General features: G+C 52.7%; 1 protein-coding gene across 4 annotated transcripts in view; it reads right to left on the minus strand.

The window, feature by feature from the left end:
- Window positions 1-933: 933 nt before the first annotated feature.
- The window catches only part of rangrf (RAN guanine nucleotide release factor), a 36,172-nt gene continuing 19,221 nt past the window's right edge, over window positions 934-17,884 (minus strand). Inside the window, exons 1-6 of one of the 4 annotated variants that reach the window (XM_067972017.1) lie at window positions 15,807-15,876; window positions 13,553-13,638; window positions 8,260-8,376; window positions 5,956-6,118; window positions 3,835-3,929; window positions 934-2,907 (exon numbers count right to left, since the gene is read on the minus strand). In XM_067972017.1, the coding sequence (XP_067828118.1) occupies window positions 2,769-2,907; window positions 3,835-3,929; window positions 5,956-6,118; window positions 8,260-8,376; window positions 13,553-13,635 (597 nt within the window). In that variant the 5' untranslated portion in view covers window positions 13,636-13,638; window positions 15,807-15,876 and the 3' untranslated portion in view covers window positions 934-2,768. The other 3 variants (XM_067972018.1, XM_067972020.1, XM_067972019.1) reach the window with 3 other exon arrangements.

A 17,884-nucleotide genomic window follows, 5' to 3' on the forward strand; every position in this document is an offset into this window, starting at 1 on the left:
TAAGAGTGAAATCAGGAAGCATTTCTTCACACAAAGGGTAGTGGAAATCTAGAACTCGCTCCCCCAAAAGGCAGTGGATGCTGGGGCGGGGGGGAATTGTCAATTAAATTTTTCAAGACTGAGATCGATAGATTTTGGTCAGGTAAGGAGATCAAAGGATATGCAGCAAAGGCAGGGTAAATGTTGAGCTACAGATCAGCCACGATCTCATTGAATGGAACGAGGTTGAATAAAAAAAATCGTAGAACACAATGCAATTATATTTAACGGATATCTTTTGTTTCGAGAGCCCTGGTTTGTGGCCTACTGCACTTTTTCAAGCTTTTATTCCCTGTGGAGTTTTTTTTAAAATCTCTTTTTGCAAATCTCTACTGATGCAAAATTGGAAAAATCTCAGGACTGAAAACTGAAGTCTCTTTTAGCCAAAAGACCTTGAAGGGATACGACATGGACTAAGCTTGGCTTCTCTGGATCCTTGGCCAGGCGTTACTAAGAGGAACAGGGTAGGTGGATGAGTAGCATTAGACAGGATCAGTGTCAGCATCATAATCTAGCCTAATCCGATCCTCACTTTACTATCCAGCCAAGGGGATGGTCGGGGGAAGGAAAAGGGGTTCCTGTATAGCAATCAGGAGCCAGAATCAGGGCTGATAGTTCCCCCCCTCCCTAACTTGAGCACTGAGGTCAATTGCAGCACCCCTCTACCCCAGGTGAGATCAGGTAACTCGGGCACAGGTCAGAGCTGGGCCCCGTGCCTTCCCTGGTCTGTACGGCTCAGGGACAAAGAAAGACTTTGTCTCTGAGCCACGGCGAGGTTGTGACATTCTTATTTTGGGATTCGACTGGTTTTCCAAGTCTGCACCACGTCGACAAGAAATGTGAGGTGGTGTTTGAAGACTGAAGGGACACAAATAGATACACACACGCCCACAATTCATTTTTACATTTTATTGAAAGGATGCCTGTGATATAACAAGTGATTTAGTGCTCTGTACACATGTGTTTCTACATATTTTACATTAGAAAATAGAGCCTGGCATTTATACAGCGCCTTGCACAGCCTCAGGGTGTCCCAAAGCACTTCACAGCCAATGCGTTACTTTTGAAGTGCGGTCGCTGTTGTTACAGACAAACGCAGCAGCCTACTTGCGCACAGCAAGATCCCACAAGCAGCAATGAGGCGAAAGACCAGTTAATCTGTTGTTGGTGGTGTTGGTTGAGAGAGAAACGTTGACCAGGACACCCTGCTCTTCTTTGAATAGCGGCCGTCAGATTTCCCAGTGCCAGTACTGAGGGAGAGCTGCACTGTCGGAGATGGCATCTTTCAGATGAGACGTTAAGCCCTCTCATGACACTATTTAGAAGAAGAGCAGAGGGAGTTCTCCCTGGGGTCCTGGGCCAATCTTTATCCCTCGGCCAACGACACTAATAAAAAAACATAATCTGGTCATTATTACATTGCTGTTTGTGGGATCTTGCTGTGCGCAAATTAGCTGTCGCGTTTCCCTACACTACAACAGTGGCTACACTTCAAAAAGTACTTCACTGGCTGTGAAGTGCTTTGGGACACCCTGAGGCGCTGTATAAATGCAAGTTCTTTGTTCTTCAAGTACAAACATCTTTTCGGCATCCAGCTCCCAGGATGTCTGCCTGTGATTGCGCTGAGGGCAATACAGGTGCTGCCACCGTGATATTCCAGTGCCATACCTACCCTGTTAGGTCTCTGCGGGCAGCTTGGGCTAGCAGAGGAAGTGGGTGCACTGCCGTAACACATTCGGGCTGGAGTCACCCATTAACGAGCCACTGAATTTCTCGCCCAGCGTGGTAATGATCCGTAGAGTCGAGGATAGTCTCCTGCTCCATGGTGAGTTAGTCAGTCTCAGCCTGGGCCACAGTTGGGATTCCACAATCTGCACAGTGCTACAAAGACTGTTAGACGGGGCTCCCGTGAGCTCTCCACCCAGTAATACGCACGGGACGCGTGGATATCGGGGGTCGAGTTTGGCTGCGATGCCCCCTGTGGTGGAATAGCCTAACACTCACCACACCCCCCCCCCCCCCCCCCCCCCCAACCCCGTCTGGTCATTTTAGGTGAGGCACTGAAGCGCGTCCAGACACCCCGGTATCCTCAGGGCGACCGAGAGATAGGCCGAGTCCCTGCTCCCGATTGCCACCTGGATCACGCACGCACGTGCCTGGGTGTCGGAGGAAGGAATGGCTGCGTGCCCTCCATGGTGGAATAGCGACACTGACCGGCCTCGTGCACGGCCATCTGGGTGAGGCACGAGGGGGCAACCATGGCATCCTTCCAGCACCAGTGACAGCCTTCAGTAAATAAGACAGCAGGAATTGTGTTGGGGGGGGGTTGAAGTCAATGGAACATAACTCCGCACTGAGGCGATTGGGTAGATTGAGGATCCTTTTAACCTTCAAAAACTAACTCTCAAAAAGTACAGCATCAACAAAGTGATGAAAAGGAATGAGATACTGAAACACGGGTAAAGACTCCAGTCTGCAAACATGGCTTCTTGCTTCAGGTACCCCAGAATTGTGTACGCTGCATTTGTAGAGTCAGGCGGTGTAGATAGCTCGTTGTTTTAAAAAGAAAACGCTCCTCACGATAGGACGAACACTCCTCAAAAAACCGTCTCGCTTTCACAAAATGGCGTCGTCGTTTCAACCGTCGCTCTGCGCGACGGTGTGGGTTTGGGGCCCCTTATCTCCCCACCGACCGGGGCGTGATGTTCAACCGTGTGTAGCGCCGGTGTTCAGGTGAAGACGGCCGGGTCCAGGAGCCGGAAGGACTGGACGGCGGTTTGGAAGTGCTCCAGGGTCCAGTGCTGCACTGGGCTGGACGAGGTCCCGCCTGTCAGTGCTGACTCCGCCCCAGTGCTGCTGCTGAGAGGGCTGGAGATGGGACAAAGAGAGAGCGAGCCACAGTTAGAGGACATAACCCTTGCAAAAATTGGGATGAACCGAAGAGCTTTACCACGTCAAAACACTTCAAAAAAGCACATCGCGCGGTCAATTGCACTGCTCCCTGGGCAAATGTGACGGCCATTTTAAACACAGCAAGATCCCACAAGAATGCAGGAGGCGAATGACCAGTTAGTGTTTTTTTTTGGTTGAGAGAGGATTGTTGGCCCTGGCATCGGGAACTCCCCTGCTCTCCTTCAAAGAGCGGCCGTGGGATCTTTTACGTCCACCTGAGAGGGCTGATGGGGCCTCGGTTCAATGGGTCAAAAAGTGCTGCCCTGGGGCATTCTGGAGTGACCTCGGGAGCACTACTGGGCTGAGCCCAGGTACGCTGCCGGTTGAGAGGGATGGAACCTCTTGGTCGGTATGGCCCACTGAGCAGCACCTTTACCATTGGGGGAAGAGGCAGCTACACATTTTTTCAATGAAGCCATCGAGCTTTTTAATATTCATTCTCGGGATATGGACGTCACTGGCAAGGCCGGCATTTATTGCCCATCCCTGGTTGCCCCTTGAGAAGGTGGCTGTGAACCTTCTTGAACTGCTGCAGTCCATGTGGTGAAGGTGGTCTCACAGTGCTGTTAGGGAGGGAGATTGAGGATGTTGACCCAGCGACCATGAAGGAAAGGCCGATATACGTCCCAATCGGGATGGTGTGTGACTCGATAGGGAACTTGGAGGTGATGGTGTTCCCATGCACCTGCTGCCCCTTGCCCTTCTAGGTAGCGGAGGCCGCGGATTTGGGAGGTGCTGCCGAAGAAACCTTGGCGAGGATCAGAAGCCTCCAGCTACCTACCCAACCCCCCTTCCTTAACTCATCTAAAAGTCAACTTCTGAGATAGCCAGTAACAAAGGTACCTGATTATTGTCGGATCATTAAACGTGATGAGGATATCGGTGGAGTATTGAGGGAGTCTGAACAGTGCCAGGTGTATAGTCACTGTATTTCTGGCCTGTAAACGGAGGAGAAAAACAGAACAAAATAAAGCAAACTGGAATTAAAACCTATTGCTCTCGACACCAGCCTGATGGACACTGTATGCTGTAACTGCAAGAGGTACTTGGTGCTTTTACCTCTGGACTTGGAAATATATCGCCGTTCCTTCATCGTCGCTGGGTCAAAATCCTGGAACTCCCTTCCTAACAGCACTGTGGGAGAACCTTCACCACACGGACTGCAGCGGTTCAAGAAGGTGGCTCACCACCACCTTCTGATGGGCAATAAATGCCGGCCTCGCCAGCAACGCCCACATCCCGTGAATGAATAAAAGAAAAACTTGACTATTCCAATGCTTTCCTGGTCGGCCTCCCACCTTGTGCCCTCCGCAAGCTTAAGTTCATCCAAAACTCTGCTACCCATCCCCTAACTTGCACCAAGTCCCGTTCACCCGTCACTCCTGTGCTCATTGACCTACATTGGCTCTCGGTCCAGCAAAGCCTCAATTTTAAAATTCTCATCTTTGTTTTCAAATCCCTCCATGGCCTCACCCCTCCCTATCTCTGTGATCTCCTCCAACCCTCCGAGATCTCGGCGCTCCTCCCATTCTGGCATCCCATGCGCATTTTAATCGCTCCACCATTGGCAGCTGTGCCGTCAGCTGCCTAGATCCCAAGCTCTGGAATTCCCTCCCTAAACCTCGCCCCCTCTCTTTCCTCCTTTAAGACGCTCCTTAAAATCTACCTCTTTGACCAAGCTTTTGGTCACCTGTCCTAAAATCTCCTTATGTGGCTCGGTGTCAAATTTTGTCTGATAATCACTCCTGTGAAGCACCTTGGGATGTTTTACTATGTTAAAGGTGCTATATTACTGCAAGTTGTTGTTGTATTATGTTTGAGATAGAGAAAGCCCAGGAACCTCTCATCTCCGGCCCCTGGGTCACCCATCACGGCCGTTGAATGGTTGGGACTCAGCGTTGTTGCCTTTAACTCTCCAACAGGGAGAGCCATTAGCAGCCAATCCCGTCCCAGACAGCAAATACCGTTAAAGTGACAGGACCCATGGTTTAAACAGAACTATTGGTTCTGTAAGGATTCCCCTCACTCAGTTCCTGTGCTTGTCCTCCACACAGCAACTGACCCTTTAAGTTATGGACCCTCCCCACCCCACCACTCTGTGTGTTGATGCAAGTGGCGGACTGGGTTCCATCACTCCACGGTGCAGTGTGCTGGACTATGTCTTTGGGATCGAGGCCCACTGTCAGAGAGCAACCACACGTTACACACTGCCAACTCTCTCTGAAGAGCCCGTCCCTTCCCTGTAATGGCTGGGCATTGAGACTATGGTTTGAGGGCTGCTGACTGCTCCCCCCCTGCCCAGTATCTCACCCGAGCGACCATTATTCCGATTATTCGACCATGTGGGGAAGCACCTCAGCCGAGCCCGATCCTGCCCTCACCCAATGCCCACTTTCCAGCAGGCATCATTGGTTAGCGTTCGGGAATGAATACTCTGTTACCGGGAGATTCTGCAGGGCAATGGGGAAGAGAACGGGGGAGTTGGACCAATTGGATGGCTCTTTCAAAGAGCAGGCACAGGTATGATGGGCCGAATGGCCTCCTTCTGCGCTGTATCATTCTACAAGAGCCGAAGCCCCTAGTGATACCCCGGCTGAGATCAGCTGACTCACCACAGACCAGGAATCCAATCTGGGGCCTCGTCTCAAGACGCTTCATAGGAGCGCTATCAGGCAAAATTTGACACCGAGCCACAAAGGAGACATCAGGACAGGTGACCAAATGCTTGGTCAAAGGGGTAGGTTTTAAGGAGCGTTTTAAAGGAGGAGGAGAGAGAGGTGGAGAGGCAGAGAGGTTTAGGGAGGGGATTTCAGAACTTAGAGCCCAGGCAGCTGCAGGCACAGCCGCCAATGGTGGAGCGGTGGTCCTTCCTGCTGTGTATGCCTCAGCCACCCAGGGGAGCCCGAGGACTGAATTTCTATCCGCCGCCCTGAGCCCCGGTGAACCCGGCCACCAGCTACTGACCTGCTCGTTGAACTTAGCCACTCGCTGTCTCCCGGTGAGAAACCAGGCACTGCTCAGCTCCTGCAGGGCAATCTGATCCCCACTGACAGGCTCCACGCTGAGGATCTCTGAGCCCTCCTCTCCTGTGGCATTATTACTGGTGGTGACATCATCGAAGTGATACCTGACAACACAAAATATCGTTGATTCTGACACTTCCCAACAACAACACCAACTTGCATTTACATTATACAGAATTTACAGCACAGAAGCAGGCCATTCAGCCCAACTGGTCTATGCCGGTGTTTATGCTCCACACGAACCTCCTCCCACCCCTGCTTCATCTAACCCTATCACCATATCCTTCTATTTCTTTCTCCCTCATGTGTTTACTTAGCTTCCCCTTAAATGCATTTATGCTATTCGTCTCAGCCACTCCTTGTGGTAGCAAGTTCCACATTCTAACCACTCTGGGTAAAGAAGTTTCTCCTGAATTCTTTATTGGATTTATTGGTGACTATCTTATATTTATGGCCCCTAGTTTTGGTCTCCCCACAAGTGGAAACATCTTCTCTACATCTACCCTATCGAACCCCTTCATAATTTTCAAGACCTCGACCAGCTCACCCCTCAGCCTTTTCTTTTCTGGAGAAAAGAGCCTCAGCCTGTTCAGTCTTTCCTGATAGTTATAACCTCTCTGTTCTGGTATCATCTTTGTAAATGTGAGGCCATGGAGGGATCTGAACACAAGGATGAGAATTTTATATTGGAGGTGTTACCAGACCGGGAGCCAAAGTAGGTTAGCGAGCACAGGGGGTGATGGGTGAACGGGACTTGGTGCGAGTTAGGATACGGGGCAGCAGAGCTTTGGATGAGCTGAAGTTTACGGAGGGTGGAAGATGGAAGGCCGGCCGGGAGAGCATTGGAATAGTCGAGTCTGGAGGTGACAAAAGGCATGGATGAGGGTTTCAGCAGCAGACGGTGGAGACGGGCAATGCTACACTGTTATGCTCATTTTGCTGCCTCTTGGTAATGTGCCACTGCTGTATGTACACTACCTAATGCTACCACCTATAATGAAACCCTAATGCACAGCATAGACCTCTTGCTGGACGTTCGTGTGCAGTAACCTGGGATCAGGTTGTGCCTCCCACACACCTGAATGCGAGTACGTGTTCGGGATTTGGAGGGAGTGGGGAGCAACATTCCCCCTTAACTAAAAGTGTCTCCTTCTCAGGCCAGTGACAGCACAGAACACAATCTAGCAATACAGTGTGCCAGAGTCACAGGGGTAACTTGCAACACTCCTTTTGATAGAGTAAATCAGGAGAAACTGTTTCCACTGGCAGGAGGGTCGGTAACCAGAGGACACAGATTTAAGATAATTGGCAAAAGAGCCAGAGGGGAGACGAGGAGAATTTTTTTTTCTGCAGTGAGTTATGATCTGGAATGCACTGCCTGAAGCAGATTCAATAGTAACTTTCAAAAGGGGAATTGGATAATTACTTGAAGGGGAAAATTTGCAGGGCTATGGGGAAAGAGCAGGGGGAGTGGGACTAATTGGATAGCTCTTTCAAAGAGCCGGCACAGGCACAACGGGCCGAATGGCCTCTTTCTGTGCTGTATGATTCTATGATTCTACAGCTGGCCTGTAGCACCATTGTATTATCGCATGTATTTACTGAGTATAGGTTTTCAATACTAACAGATTTCCCGTGGAATTACTCACAGTGAGTCAGACTGTGATCGAAACATAGAAAACTTTACGGCGCAGGAGGCCATTCGGCCCATCATGTATGTGCCAGTCGAAAAAGAACTACCCAGCCTAATCCCACTTTCCAGCACTTGGTCCGTGGCCTTGTAGGTTATAGCATATCGAAGTACTTTTTAAATGTGATGAGGGTTTCTGCCTCTACCACCCTTTCAGGTAGTGAGTTCCAGACACCTACTTCCAGGGGTCCAGGCAGCGCTTGCTGTATACAAGACTTTTAATGGATTATAGATAAGAAGTGTGTTATTGCGTATAAGATTCCTGTATATCTTTATAACAACATTTCTTGTATCCGTTGTAATAGCCATTTACATTATGACCGACGTGTCAATTTTCTTGATTCCCCCCAATCCCATTCCAACCAAATAGGACTCCCCCCAACCGTGCTGTAACCATTCTAGGATTCTCTTTTCAATCTTGCTGCTGTCATGACCTACAGGCCTTCATTCTTCACCAAGGTTTCTTCACACAGTTTCCCTCTCCTTCCCTCATCCCCCAATCTGCCCTGCCGATGTCTCCCTGTTCTGGTTACTGGGCAGACACTGCTAACTTACCTGGCTGCATCCTGATCGGGCACCTGGCTCTGGTGTTCCAGTAGCTCAATGATGATGCTCTGGTCTGTCTTGCTGTGAATAAATACTTCCTGGTTATCCGGGATCTCACGGATATCACTGTAGGGGGAAGAGGGAAAAAAATCATAGCAATGAAGATTTATAATACACACCGTCTTTTAGACATGGCTTTCAGTATTTATGCTTCAAGTGTCTCTTTTTATATATTCACTCTCAGGATATGGACTTCACTGGCAAAGCCGGCATTTATTGCTTATTCCTAGTTGCCCTTGAGAAGGTGGTGGTGGGCCTTCTTCTTGAACCGCTGCAGTCCGTGTGGTGACGGTTCTCCCACAGTGCTGTTAGGAAGGGAGTTCCAGGATTTTGACCCAGCGACGATGAAGGAACTGCGATATATTTCCAAGTCGGGACGGTGTGTGACTTGGAGGGGAACGTGCAGGTGGTGTTGTTCCCATGTGCCTGCTGCTCTTGTCCTTCTAGGTGGTAGAGGTCGCGGGTTTGGGAGGTGCTGTCGAAGAAGCCTTGGCAAGTTGCTGCAGTGCATCCTGTGGATGGTACACACTGCAGCCACAGTGCGCCGGTGGTGAAGGGAGTGAATGTTTAGGGTGGTGGATGGGGTGCCAATCAAGCGGGCTGCTTTATCTTCAATGGTGTCGAGCTTCTTGAGTGTTGTTGGAGCTGCACTCATCCAAGCAAGTGGAGAGTATTCCATCACACTCCTGACTTGTGCCTTGTAGATGGTGGAAAGGCTTTGGGGAGTCAGGAGGTGAGTCACTTGCCGCAGAATACCCAGCCTCTGACCTGCTCTCGTAGCCACAGTATTTATATGGCTGGTCCAGTTAAGTTTCTGGTCAATGGTGATCCCCAGGATGTTGATGGTGGGGGATTCGGCGATGGTAATTCGCCGTTGAATGTCAAGGGGAGGTGGTTAGACCCTCTCTTGTTGGAGATGGTCATTGCCTGGCACTTATCTGGCGCGAATGTTACTTGCCACTTATGAGCCCAAGCCTGGATGTTGTCCAGGTCTTGCTGCATGCGGGCTCGGACTGCTTCATTATTTGAGGGGTTGCAAATGGAACTGAACACTGTGCAGTCGTCAGCGAACATCCCCATTTCTGACCTTATGATGGAGGGAAGGTCATTGATGAAGCAGCTGAAGATGGTTGGGCCAAGGACACTGCCCTGAGGAACTCCTGCAGCAATGTCCTGGGGCTGAGATGATTGGCCTCCAACAACCACTACCATCTTCCTTTGTGCTAGGTATGACTCCAGCCACTGGAGAGTTTTCCCCCTGATTCCCATTGACTTCAATTTTACTAGGGCTCCTTGGTGCCACACTCGGTCAAATGCTGCCTTGATGTCAAGGGCAGTCACTCTCACCTCACCTCTGGAATTCAGCTCTTTTGTCCATGTTTGGACCAAGGCTGTAATGAGGTCTGGAGCCGAGTGGTCCTGGCGGAACCCAAACTGAGCATCGGTGAGCAGGTTATTGGTGAGTAAGTGCCGCTTGATAGCACTGTCGACGACACCTTCCATCACTTTGCTGATGATTGAGAGTAGACTGATGGGGCGGTAACTGGCCGGATTGGATTTGTCCTGCTTTTTGTGGACAGGACATACCTGGGCAATTTTCCACATTGTCGGGTAGATGCCAGTGTTGTAGCTGTACTGGAACAGCTTGGCTAGAGGCGCAGCTAGTTCTGGAGCACAAGTCTTCAGCACTACGGCTGGGATGTTGTCGGGGCCCATAGCCTTTGCTGTATCCAGTGCACTCAGCCGTTTCTTGATATCACGTGGAGTGAATCGAATTGGCCGAAGACTGGCTTCCGTGGTGGTGGGGATATCGGGAGGAGGCCGAGATGGATCATCCACTCGGCGCTTCTGGCTGAAGATGGTTGCAAACGCTTCAGCCTTGTCTTTTGCACTCACGTGCTGGACTCCACCATCATTGAGGATGGGGATGTTTGCAGAGCCTCCTCCTCCCGTTAGTTGTTTAATTGTCCACCACCATTCACGACTGGATGTGGCAGGACTGCAGATTCTGATCCGTTGGTTGTGGAATCGCTTAGCTCTGTCTATAGCATGTTGCTTCCGCTGTTTAGCATGCATGTAGTCCTGAGTTGTAGCTTCACCAGGTTGGCACCTCATTTTTAGGTACGCCTGGTGCTGCTCCTGGCATGCTCTTCTGCACTCCTCATTGAACCAGGGTTGATCTCCTGGCTTGTTGGTAATGGTAGAGTGAGGAATATGCCGGGCCATGAGGTTACAGATTGTGCTGGAATACAATTCTGCTGCTGCTGCCCCACAGCGCCTCATGGATGCCCAGTTTTGAGCTGCCAGATCTGTTCTGAATCTATCCCATTTAGCACGGTGGTAGTGCCACACAACACGTTGGATGGTGTCCTCAGTGCGAAGACGGGACTTCATCTCCACGAGGACTGTGCGGTGGTCACTCCTACCAATACTGTCATGGACAGATGCATTTGCGACAGGTAGATTGGTGAGGACGAGGTCAAGTAAGTTTTTCCCTCATGTTGGTTCGCTCACCACCTGCCGCAGGCCCAGTCTGGCAGCTATGTCCTTCAGGACTCGGCCAGCTCGGTCAGTAGTGGTGCTACCGAGCCACTCTTGGTGATGGACATTGAAGTCCCCCACCCAGAGTACATTCTGTGCCCTTGCTACCCTCAGTGCTTCCTTCAAGTGGTGCTCAACATGGAGGAGGACTGATTCATCAGCTGAGGGAGGACGGTAGGTGGTAATCAGCAGGAGGTTTCCTTGCCCATGTTTGACCTGATGCCATGAGATTTCATGGGGTCCAGAGTCAATGTTGAGGACTCCCAGGGCCACTCCCTCCTGACTGTATATCACTGTACCGCCACCTCTGGTGGGTCTGTCCTGCCGGTGGGACAGGACATACCCAGGGATGGTGATGGAAGAGTCTGGGACATTGGCTGAAAGGTATGATTCTGTGAGTATGGCTATGTCAGGCTGTTGCTTGACTAGTCTGTGGGACAGCTCTCCCAATTTTGGCACAAGTCCCCAGATGTTAGTAAGGAGGATCTTGCAGGGTCGACTGGGCTTGGTGTTTTGCCGTTGTCGTGTCCGGTGCCTAGTGGTCCGTCCGGTTTTATTCTTATTATGACTTTTCGTAGCGAGATTTTACAACTGAGTGGCTTGCTAGGCCATTTCAGAGGGCAATTAAGAATCAACCACATTGCTGTGGGTCTGGAGTCACACATAGGCCAGACCGGGTAAGGACGGCAGGTTTCCTTCCCTGAAGGACACTAGTGAACCAGATGGGTTTTTATGACAATCCGGTAGTTTCATGGCCATCATTACTGATACTAGTATTTTAATTCCAGATTTTTATTTAATTGAATTTAATTAATTAATTGAATTTAAATTCCCCAGCTGCCATGGTGGGATTTGAACTCATGACTCTGGATTTTAGTCCAGGCCTCTGGATTACTAGTCCAGTAACATAACCACTATGCTACCGTACCCTTGAACCGCTGCAGTCCCGTGTGATGAAGATGCTCCCGCAGTGCCGATAGGTAGGGAGTTCCAGGATTTTGACCCAGCGACGCTGAAGGAACGGCCGATGTGTCCAAGTCAGGATGGTATGTGTAACTTGGAGATGATGATGTTCCCATGCACCTGTTGCTCGTCCTTCTCGATAGTGGAGGCCACGGGTTTGGGAGGTGCTGCTGAAGAAGCCTTGGCAAGTTGCTGCAATGCATCCTGGAAATGGTACAAACTGCAGCCACGGTGCGCCTGGTGGAGAGAGTGGATGTTTAAGCTGGTGGATGGGCTGCTTTGTCCTGCATGGTGTTGAGCTTCTCGCGTGTTGTTGGAGCTCCCCCCATCTAGGGAAGTGGAGGGTATTCCATCCCATCCCTGACTTGTGCCTTGTAGGTGGTGGAGATGCTTTGGGGAGTCAGGAGGTGAACCACTCACCACAGAATACCCAGCCTCTGACCTGCTCTAGTAGCCATGGCATGTATGTGGCTGGTCCAGTTGAGTTTCTGGTCAATGGCGACCCTCAGGATGTTGATAGTGAGAGATTCGTCGATGGTAATATCGTTGAATTCATGGGAAGGTGGTTAGACTCTCTCTTGCACTGGGAGTGTCAGCTTATATTACGTGCTTAGGACCTGGAGTGGGGCTTGAACCCACAACCTTCTGAATCAGGGGCGAGAGTGTGAGCAACTGAGCCACAGCTGAAGGAAATTGATGAAATGATTCCACACAAGTTCCTTCATCAAGATCCCAACTAGCCCCAATTTTTTTTCCTTTCCTCTCCAGAGAGTGGTGGCTTTTACTGGGGTATTATTCCAACCGCACAGGCAACCCTCTGGTACCTCGCCCAGGAAGAATGGCCACTCGAGGGCCAGCCGACTATTTGACTGTGAGGACTGTCACCATCCAGCCCAATCCTGAGCTCTCCCACGCTGCGCAATCACTGGACAGCCATCAGGAGCAGTGAACATCGGCTGATTTCCTCTCACACCCCTCCTCCACCTGACCCAAGGGCACTGAGACCAACTGTAACACCCTCACCCCAACAACTCCTGCCCCGGCTAACTCGGAACAGACAGTCAAGGCAGCACAAAATGCAGCTTCAGCCTGCGGCGTTAACCGCTCGCTCCCAGGGTGCTGGCATTCAGTCACGTTGCCACGCGGCTGGCAGGAGGTGTCAAGTGGGGGCTGGTGAAAGGCATGGAAAGCCAGCGTTAGTGCTCTCCAGTGCAGCACCCTAGGAAGTCCCAGGCTCCATCCCCGATCTCAGCCGATGCTCCAGTTGTGGAGTGGCACTTGGCCTCAGAGCACCTGGGCTGGGAAGTGTGTGGGGGGAGGGAAACAGCCAGGGTTTCCCCTCCTGCTCTCTACCCAGGTGTCCCCTGGTTGGAATGCGCATGCATGGGCAGCGGTTAGGAAGTGGATCGGGTTGGCCTGTGATGCCCTCCATGCTCAAACAGCCGGCCTGCACTCACCATCTAGGGTGACTGGCAGACCCCAAGAGTGAGCATCTTCAGAGGATGGAAGGGGGGAGGGGGTAAAGAGAAAACAGCAAGCAACAAAAGGAAATCAGAGTGGTGGTCTCATTATCAATGTGTGGCTTCCAGCAGACAACTAGAGGGAAACATCGGGAGAGCGGGTTACAGCCGTGCTCCTCAGCCACACCCCCGGCCACTGGGAGCAAACAACCTCGATACAGCAAGTTGGACAGCAGAAGTCTACGTTCTCTTATTCAAAACGTCAACATCTTGCTCACCTGACATCTATGGAATTGGGGGGGAGAACAGCAGAGAATGAGCCCCCGAACAGCGGGTGAGAGTGGGTCCCGTTGGTTGCCATGTCCTGGAACAAGTTAAAGTCACATCTCACATCAAACAGACTCAGCTCAAACTCGGCCCTGTCTCAGGACATTCACATTTTTTTCTGTCATTCAAATTCAATAGAGGATTAGATCCCAACCATCAGGATCCCTTTTGAGGGGGCAGCGCCGTCATTGGGACCCCTTTTGAGGGGGCAGCGCCGTCATTGGGACCCCTTTTGAGGGGGCAGCGCCGTCATTGGGACCCCTTTTGAGGGGGCAGCGCCGTCATTGGGACCCCTTTTGAGGGGGCAGCGCCGTCATTGGGACCCCTTTTGAGGGGGCAGCGCCGTCATTGGGACCCCTTTTGAGGGGGCAGTCTCACCATTAGGATTCCATTTAAAGAGAGTCTTGCCATCAGGACCCATTTTTTAAAGAGGCACTCAGCACCAGGACTCCAATTAAAGATCTAACAGATGCGAATTAGGATGATATTCATCCTTTTATCATTTTGCTGCCCATTTTAGTTTTTTTGGGGGGAGTATTTTTGTTTGAACAGTGAGTATTGATGACACAGTTGAAGAAATTGGTTTGTAAGGATTCAATAGAGAATAAAGTTCCCCTACACTGTCCCATCAAACATTCCCAGGGCAGGTACAGCACAGGTTAGATACAGAGTAAAGCTCCCTCCACACTGTCCCATCAAACATTCCCAGGGCAGGTACAGCACAGGTTAGATACAGAGTAAAGCTCCTTCTACACTGTCCCATCAAACATTCCCAGGGCAGGTACATAATGAGTTAGACTAAAGCTCCATTCACTCTAACTTAAGCCCAATATGAAAACAGCGCTCCCTATTGTACATTTTCATCTTTACCCTTTGAGAGATTTATTTTTAAACTCTCGCTGCTCTGCAGTGCCCCCGACCCTCACCGGGGTACGGGTGCCCCGGCCCACCCGACCCTCACCGGGGTACAGGTCAGTGGGCCAGCCCTCACCGGGCTACGGGCGCCCCCCTCACCGGGCTACGGGCGCCCCCCCTCACCGGGCTACGGGCGCCCCCCTCACCGGGCTACGGGCGCCCCCCTCACCGGGCTACGGGCGCCCCCCTCACCGGGCTACGGGCGCCCCCCTCACCGGGCTACGGGCGCCCCCCTCACCGGGCTACGGGCGCCCCCCTCACCGGGCTACGGGCGCCCCCCTCACCCTCACCGGGCGCCCCCCTCACCCTCACCGGGCGCCCCCCCTCACCCTCACCGGGCGCCCCCCTCACCCTCACCGGGCGCCCCCCTCACCCTCACCGGGCGCCCCCCTCACCCTCACCGGGCGCCCCCCTCACCCTCACCGGGCGCCCCCCTCACCCTCACCGGGCGCCCCCCTCACCCTCACCGGGCGCCCCCCTCACCCTCACCGGGCGCCCCCCTCACCCTCACCGGGCGCCCCCCTCACCCTCACCGGGCGCCCCCCTCACCCTCACCGGGCGCCCCCCTCACCCTCACCGGGCGCCCCCCTCACCCTCACCGGGCGCCCCCCTCACCCTCACCGGGCTACGGGCGCCCCCCCTCACCCTCACCGGGCTACGGGCGCCCCCCTCACCCTCACCGGGCTACGGGCGCCCCCCTCACCCTCACCGGGCTACGGGCGCCCCCCTCACCCTCACCGGGCTACGGGCGCCCCCCTCACCCTCACCGGGCTACGGGCGCCCCCCTCACCCTCACCGGGCTACGGGCGCCCCCCTCACCCTCACCGGGCTACGGGCGCCCCCCTCACCCTCACCGGGCTACGGGCGCCCCCCTCACCCTCACCGGGCTACGGGCGCCCCCCTCACCCTCACCGGGCTACGGGCGCCCCCCTCACCCTCACCGGGCTACGGGCGCCCCCCCCCGACCCTCACCCTCACCGGGCTACGGGTGCCCCCGGCCCTGACCCTCACCGGGTTTCTTGCGCCTGCGGGCAATGTCACGTGATCGATCCTCCACGAATCCGTCCAAACAGAGTTGGCAACCGTCGCAACATAATGAAGCTGTTCGAGCTAAGGGCCTAGGCCCTCAGAGCCTCGGTATTTCCTGCAGGCAGCAGCCGCCTCAGAGGGCGGAGGGGCCGGTAATTTCACCCCATTTCCCGAGGGAGAAAATAAGCGTGACTGTGAACCGGCCTGCTCACCCTCACCGGGCTACGGGCGGGAGCGGGGCGGGGGAGTGCCGCTGTTTACCTGGCTGCTCAGCCGCCGCTTCGGGATCTTCGCGCCAATCGGTCCTGGCTCCGCCAACGGCCGACTCCGAAGATCGCCGAGTGCGTCCGGAAATACCCGAACACAATTCCCGAGCTTTACCGGAAATACTCGAACGCAACTCCCGAGCTTTACCGGAAATACTCGAACACAACTCCCGAGCTTTACCGGAAATACTCGAACGCAACTCCCGAGCTTTACCGGAAATATCCGAACCCGTTGTCGTGGTCTAACCGGAAAGACCCGAACGGGAAGGAACACGAACACGTCGCCCTTAGCGGAAATACTCGAACCTTTCCCCGTGTATTAACGGAAATACCCGAACCTTCCCCGCCTATTAACGGAAACACCCGAACCCTTCCCCGAGTATTAACGGAAATACTCGAACCCTTCCCCGAGTATTAACGGAAATACTCGAACCCTTCCGCGTGTATTAACGGAAATACTCGAACTCTTCCCCGAGCCTTAACGAAAATTAACGAACAGGTCTGAACGAAAACAGCCGAGCTTGACCGGAAATACCCGAACCCCTGTCCCCCCCCCACCCCACATTAATTGACCAACAACAACTTGTATTCACATCGGGTCTTTAACTTAGAAAAACGTCAAAGGTGCTTCATATAAGCTAATGGGACAAACATGGGCACGGAGCCAAAGTGGGAGATATGAGGAGGGGTGACCCAAAGCGAGTTTTTTTTTACTGAGGGTCTTAAAAATTCCAGAGCGTGGGGCCTGGACGGCCGCCCATGGTGGGGCGAAGGAAGTGGGGGATGCGCAAGAGGCCAGGTTCAGAGATCTCGGAGGGTTGTAGGGCTGGAGAAGGGAGGGAGAGGGGGGAGAGGGGGGGGGGGGAGAGGGGGGGGGGGGGGGGGGAGAGTGGGGGGGGGGGGGGGGGAGAGGGGGGGGGGGGGGGAGAGGGGGGGGGGGGGGGGAGAGGGGGGGTCGAGGCCGTGGAAGGATTTAAACACGAGGATGAGAATATTAGAATCGAGGCGTTCCCCGACCGGAGCCAATGTAGGTTAGCGAGCACGGGGGGGGGGGGGGGTGATGGGTGAACGGGACTCGGTGCGAGTTAGGATACGGGGCAGCAGAGTTTTGGATGAGCTGAGTTTACAGAGGGTGGAGGATGGGAGGCCGGCCAGAGAGCATTGGAATAGTCGAGTCTGGAGGTGACAAAAGGCATGGATGAGGGTTTCAGCAGCAGCTGAGCTGAGGCAGAGACGAAACGGGCGATGTTATGGAGGTGGAAGAAGGTGGTCTTGTTGATGAGGCTATGGAGTCAGAAGCTCAGCTCGTCAAACTAGGTGGTAGGTTGTGAACATGAGCGAGTTACAGGCTGGAATCTAATTGAAGGGCTCGGTGGGGTTTATATATAGAATAACAGATACCTGGGAGTGAGTCACAGGCTGGAATCTAATTGAGAGGCCTCGGGTGGTTTATATATAGAATAACGGATATCCGGGAGTGAATCACAGGCTGGAATTAATTGAGAGGCTCGGGTGGTTTATATATAGATAACAGATACCCGGGAGTGAGTTACAGGCTGGAATCTAATCGAGGGGTTCAGGTAGTTTATATGTTGAATACCAGATACCTAGGAGTGCGTTACAGGCTGGAATCTAATCTAGGGGTTCAGGGTGGTTTATATGTAGAATAACAGATACCCAGGAGTGAGTTACAGACTGAGATCTAATCGAGAACTGCTGATGGTGAGTTTGATGTACAGGTACTTCTCACAGCTCGCGTGATGTGATTTTAAAGTACGTAATGCACTTTCTACCCCGTAGAGAGCTCGTACCCTTTAGGAAGGGCACAATCCTGGATCGCTAGTGCCCTCTTTCATTTCAGTGCTGATTGTGATAGAGCTTGTTGGAGCAGAAGCCCTAATTCCCTGAAATTGGGTGTGAGCTGATTACAGATTTCTGATCAATAAAATGAGGAACTAACTCTACTGAGCTGTTGGGAATTCTGTAAAGAAAACTATGACAAGTCCAAGCAAAGGACAGCTTTTAGGAAACGGTAGGCTTCAGGGGAGAATCTTGGTCGGGACTGCCCCCACA

Source organism: Heptranchias perlo, chromosome 35 (assembly GCF_035084215.1).
Source record: "Heptranchias perlo isolate sHepPer1 chromosome 35, sHepPer1.hap1, whole genome shotgun sequence".
In the NCBI taxonomy this organism is placed as follows: domain Eukaryota; kingdom Metazoa; phylum Chordata; class Chondrichthyes; order Hexanchiformes; family Hexanchidae; genus Heptranchias; species Heptranchias perlo.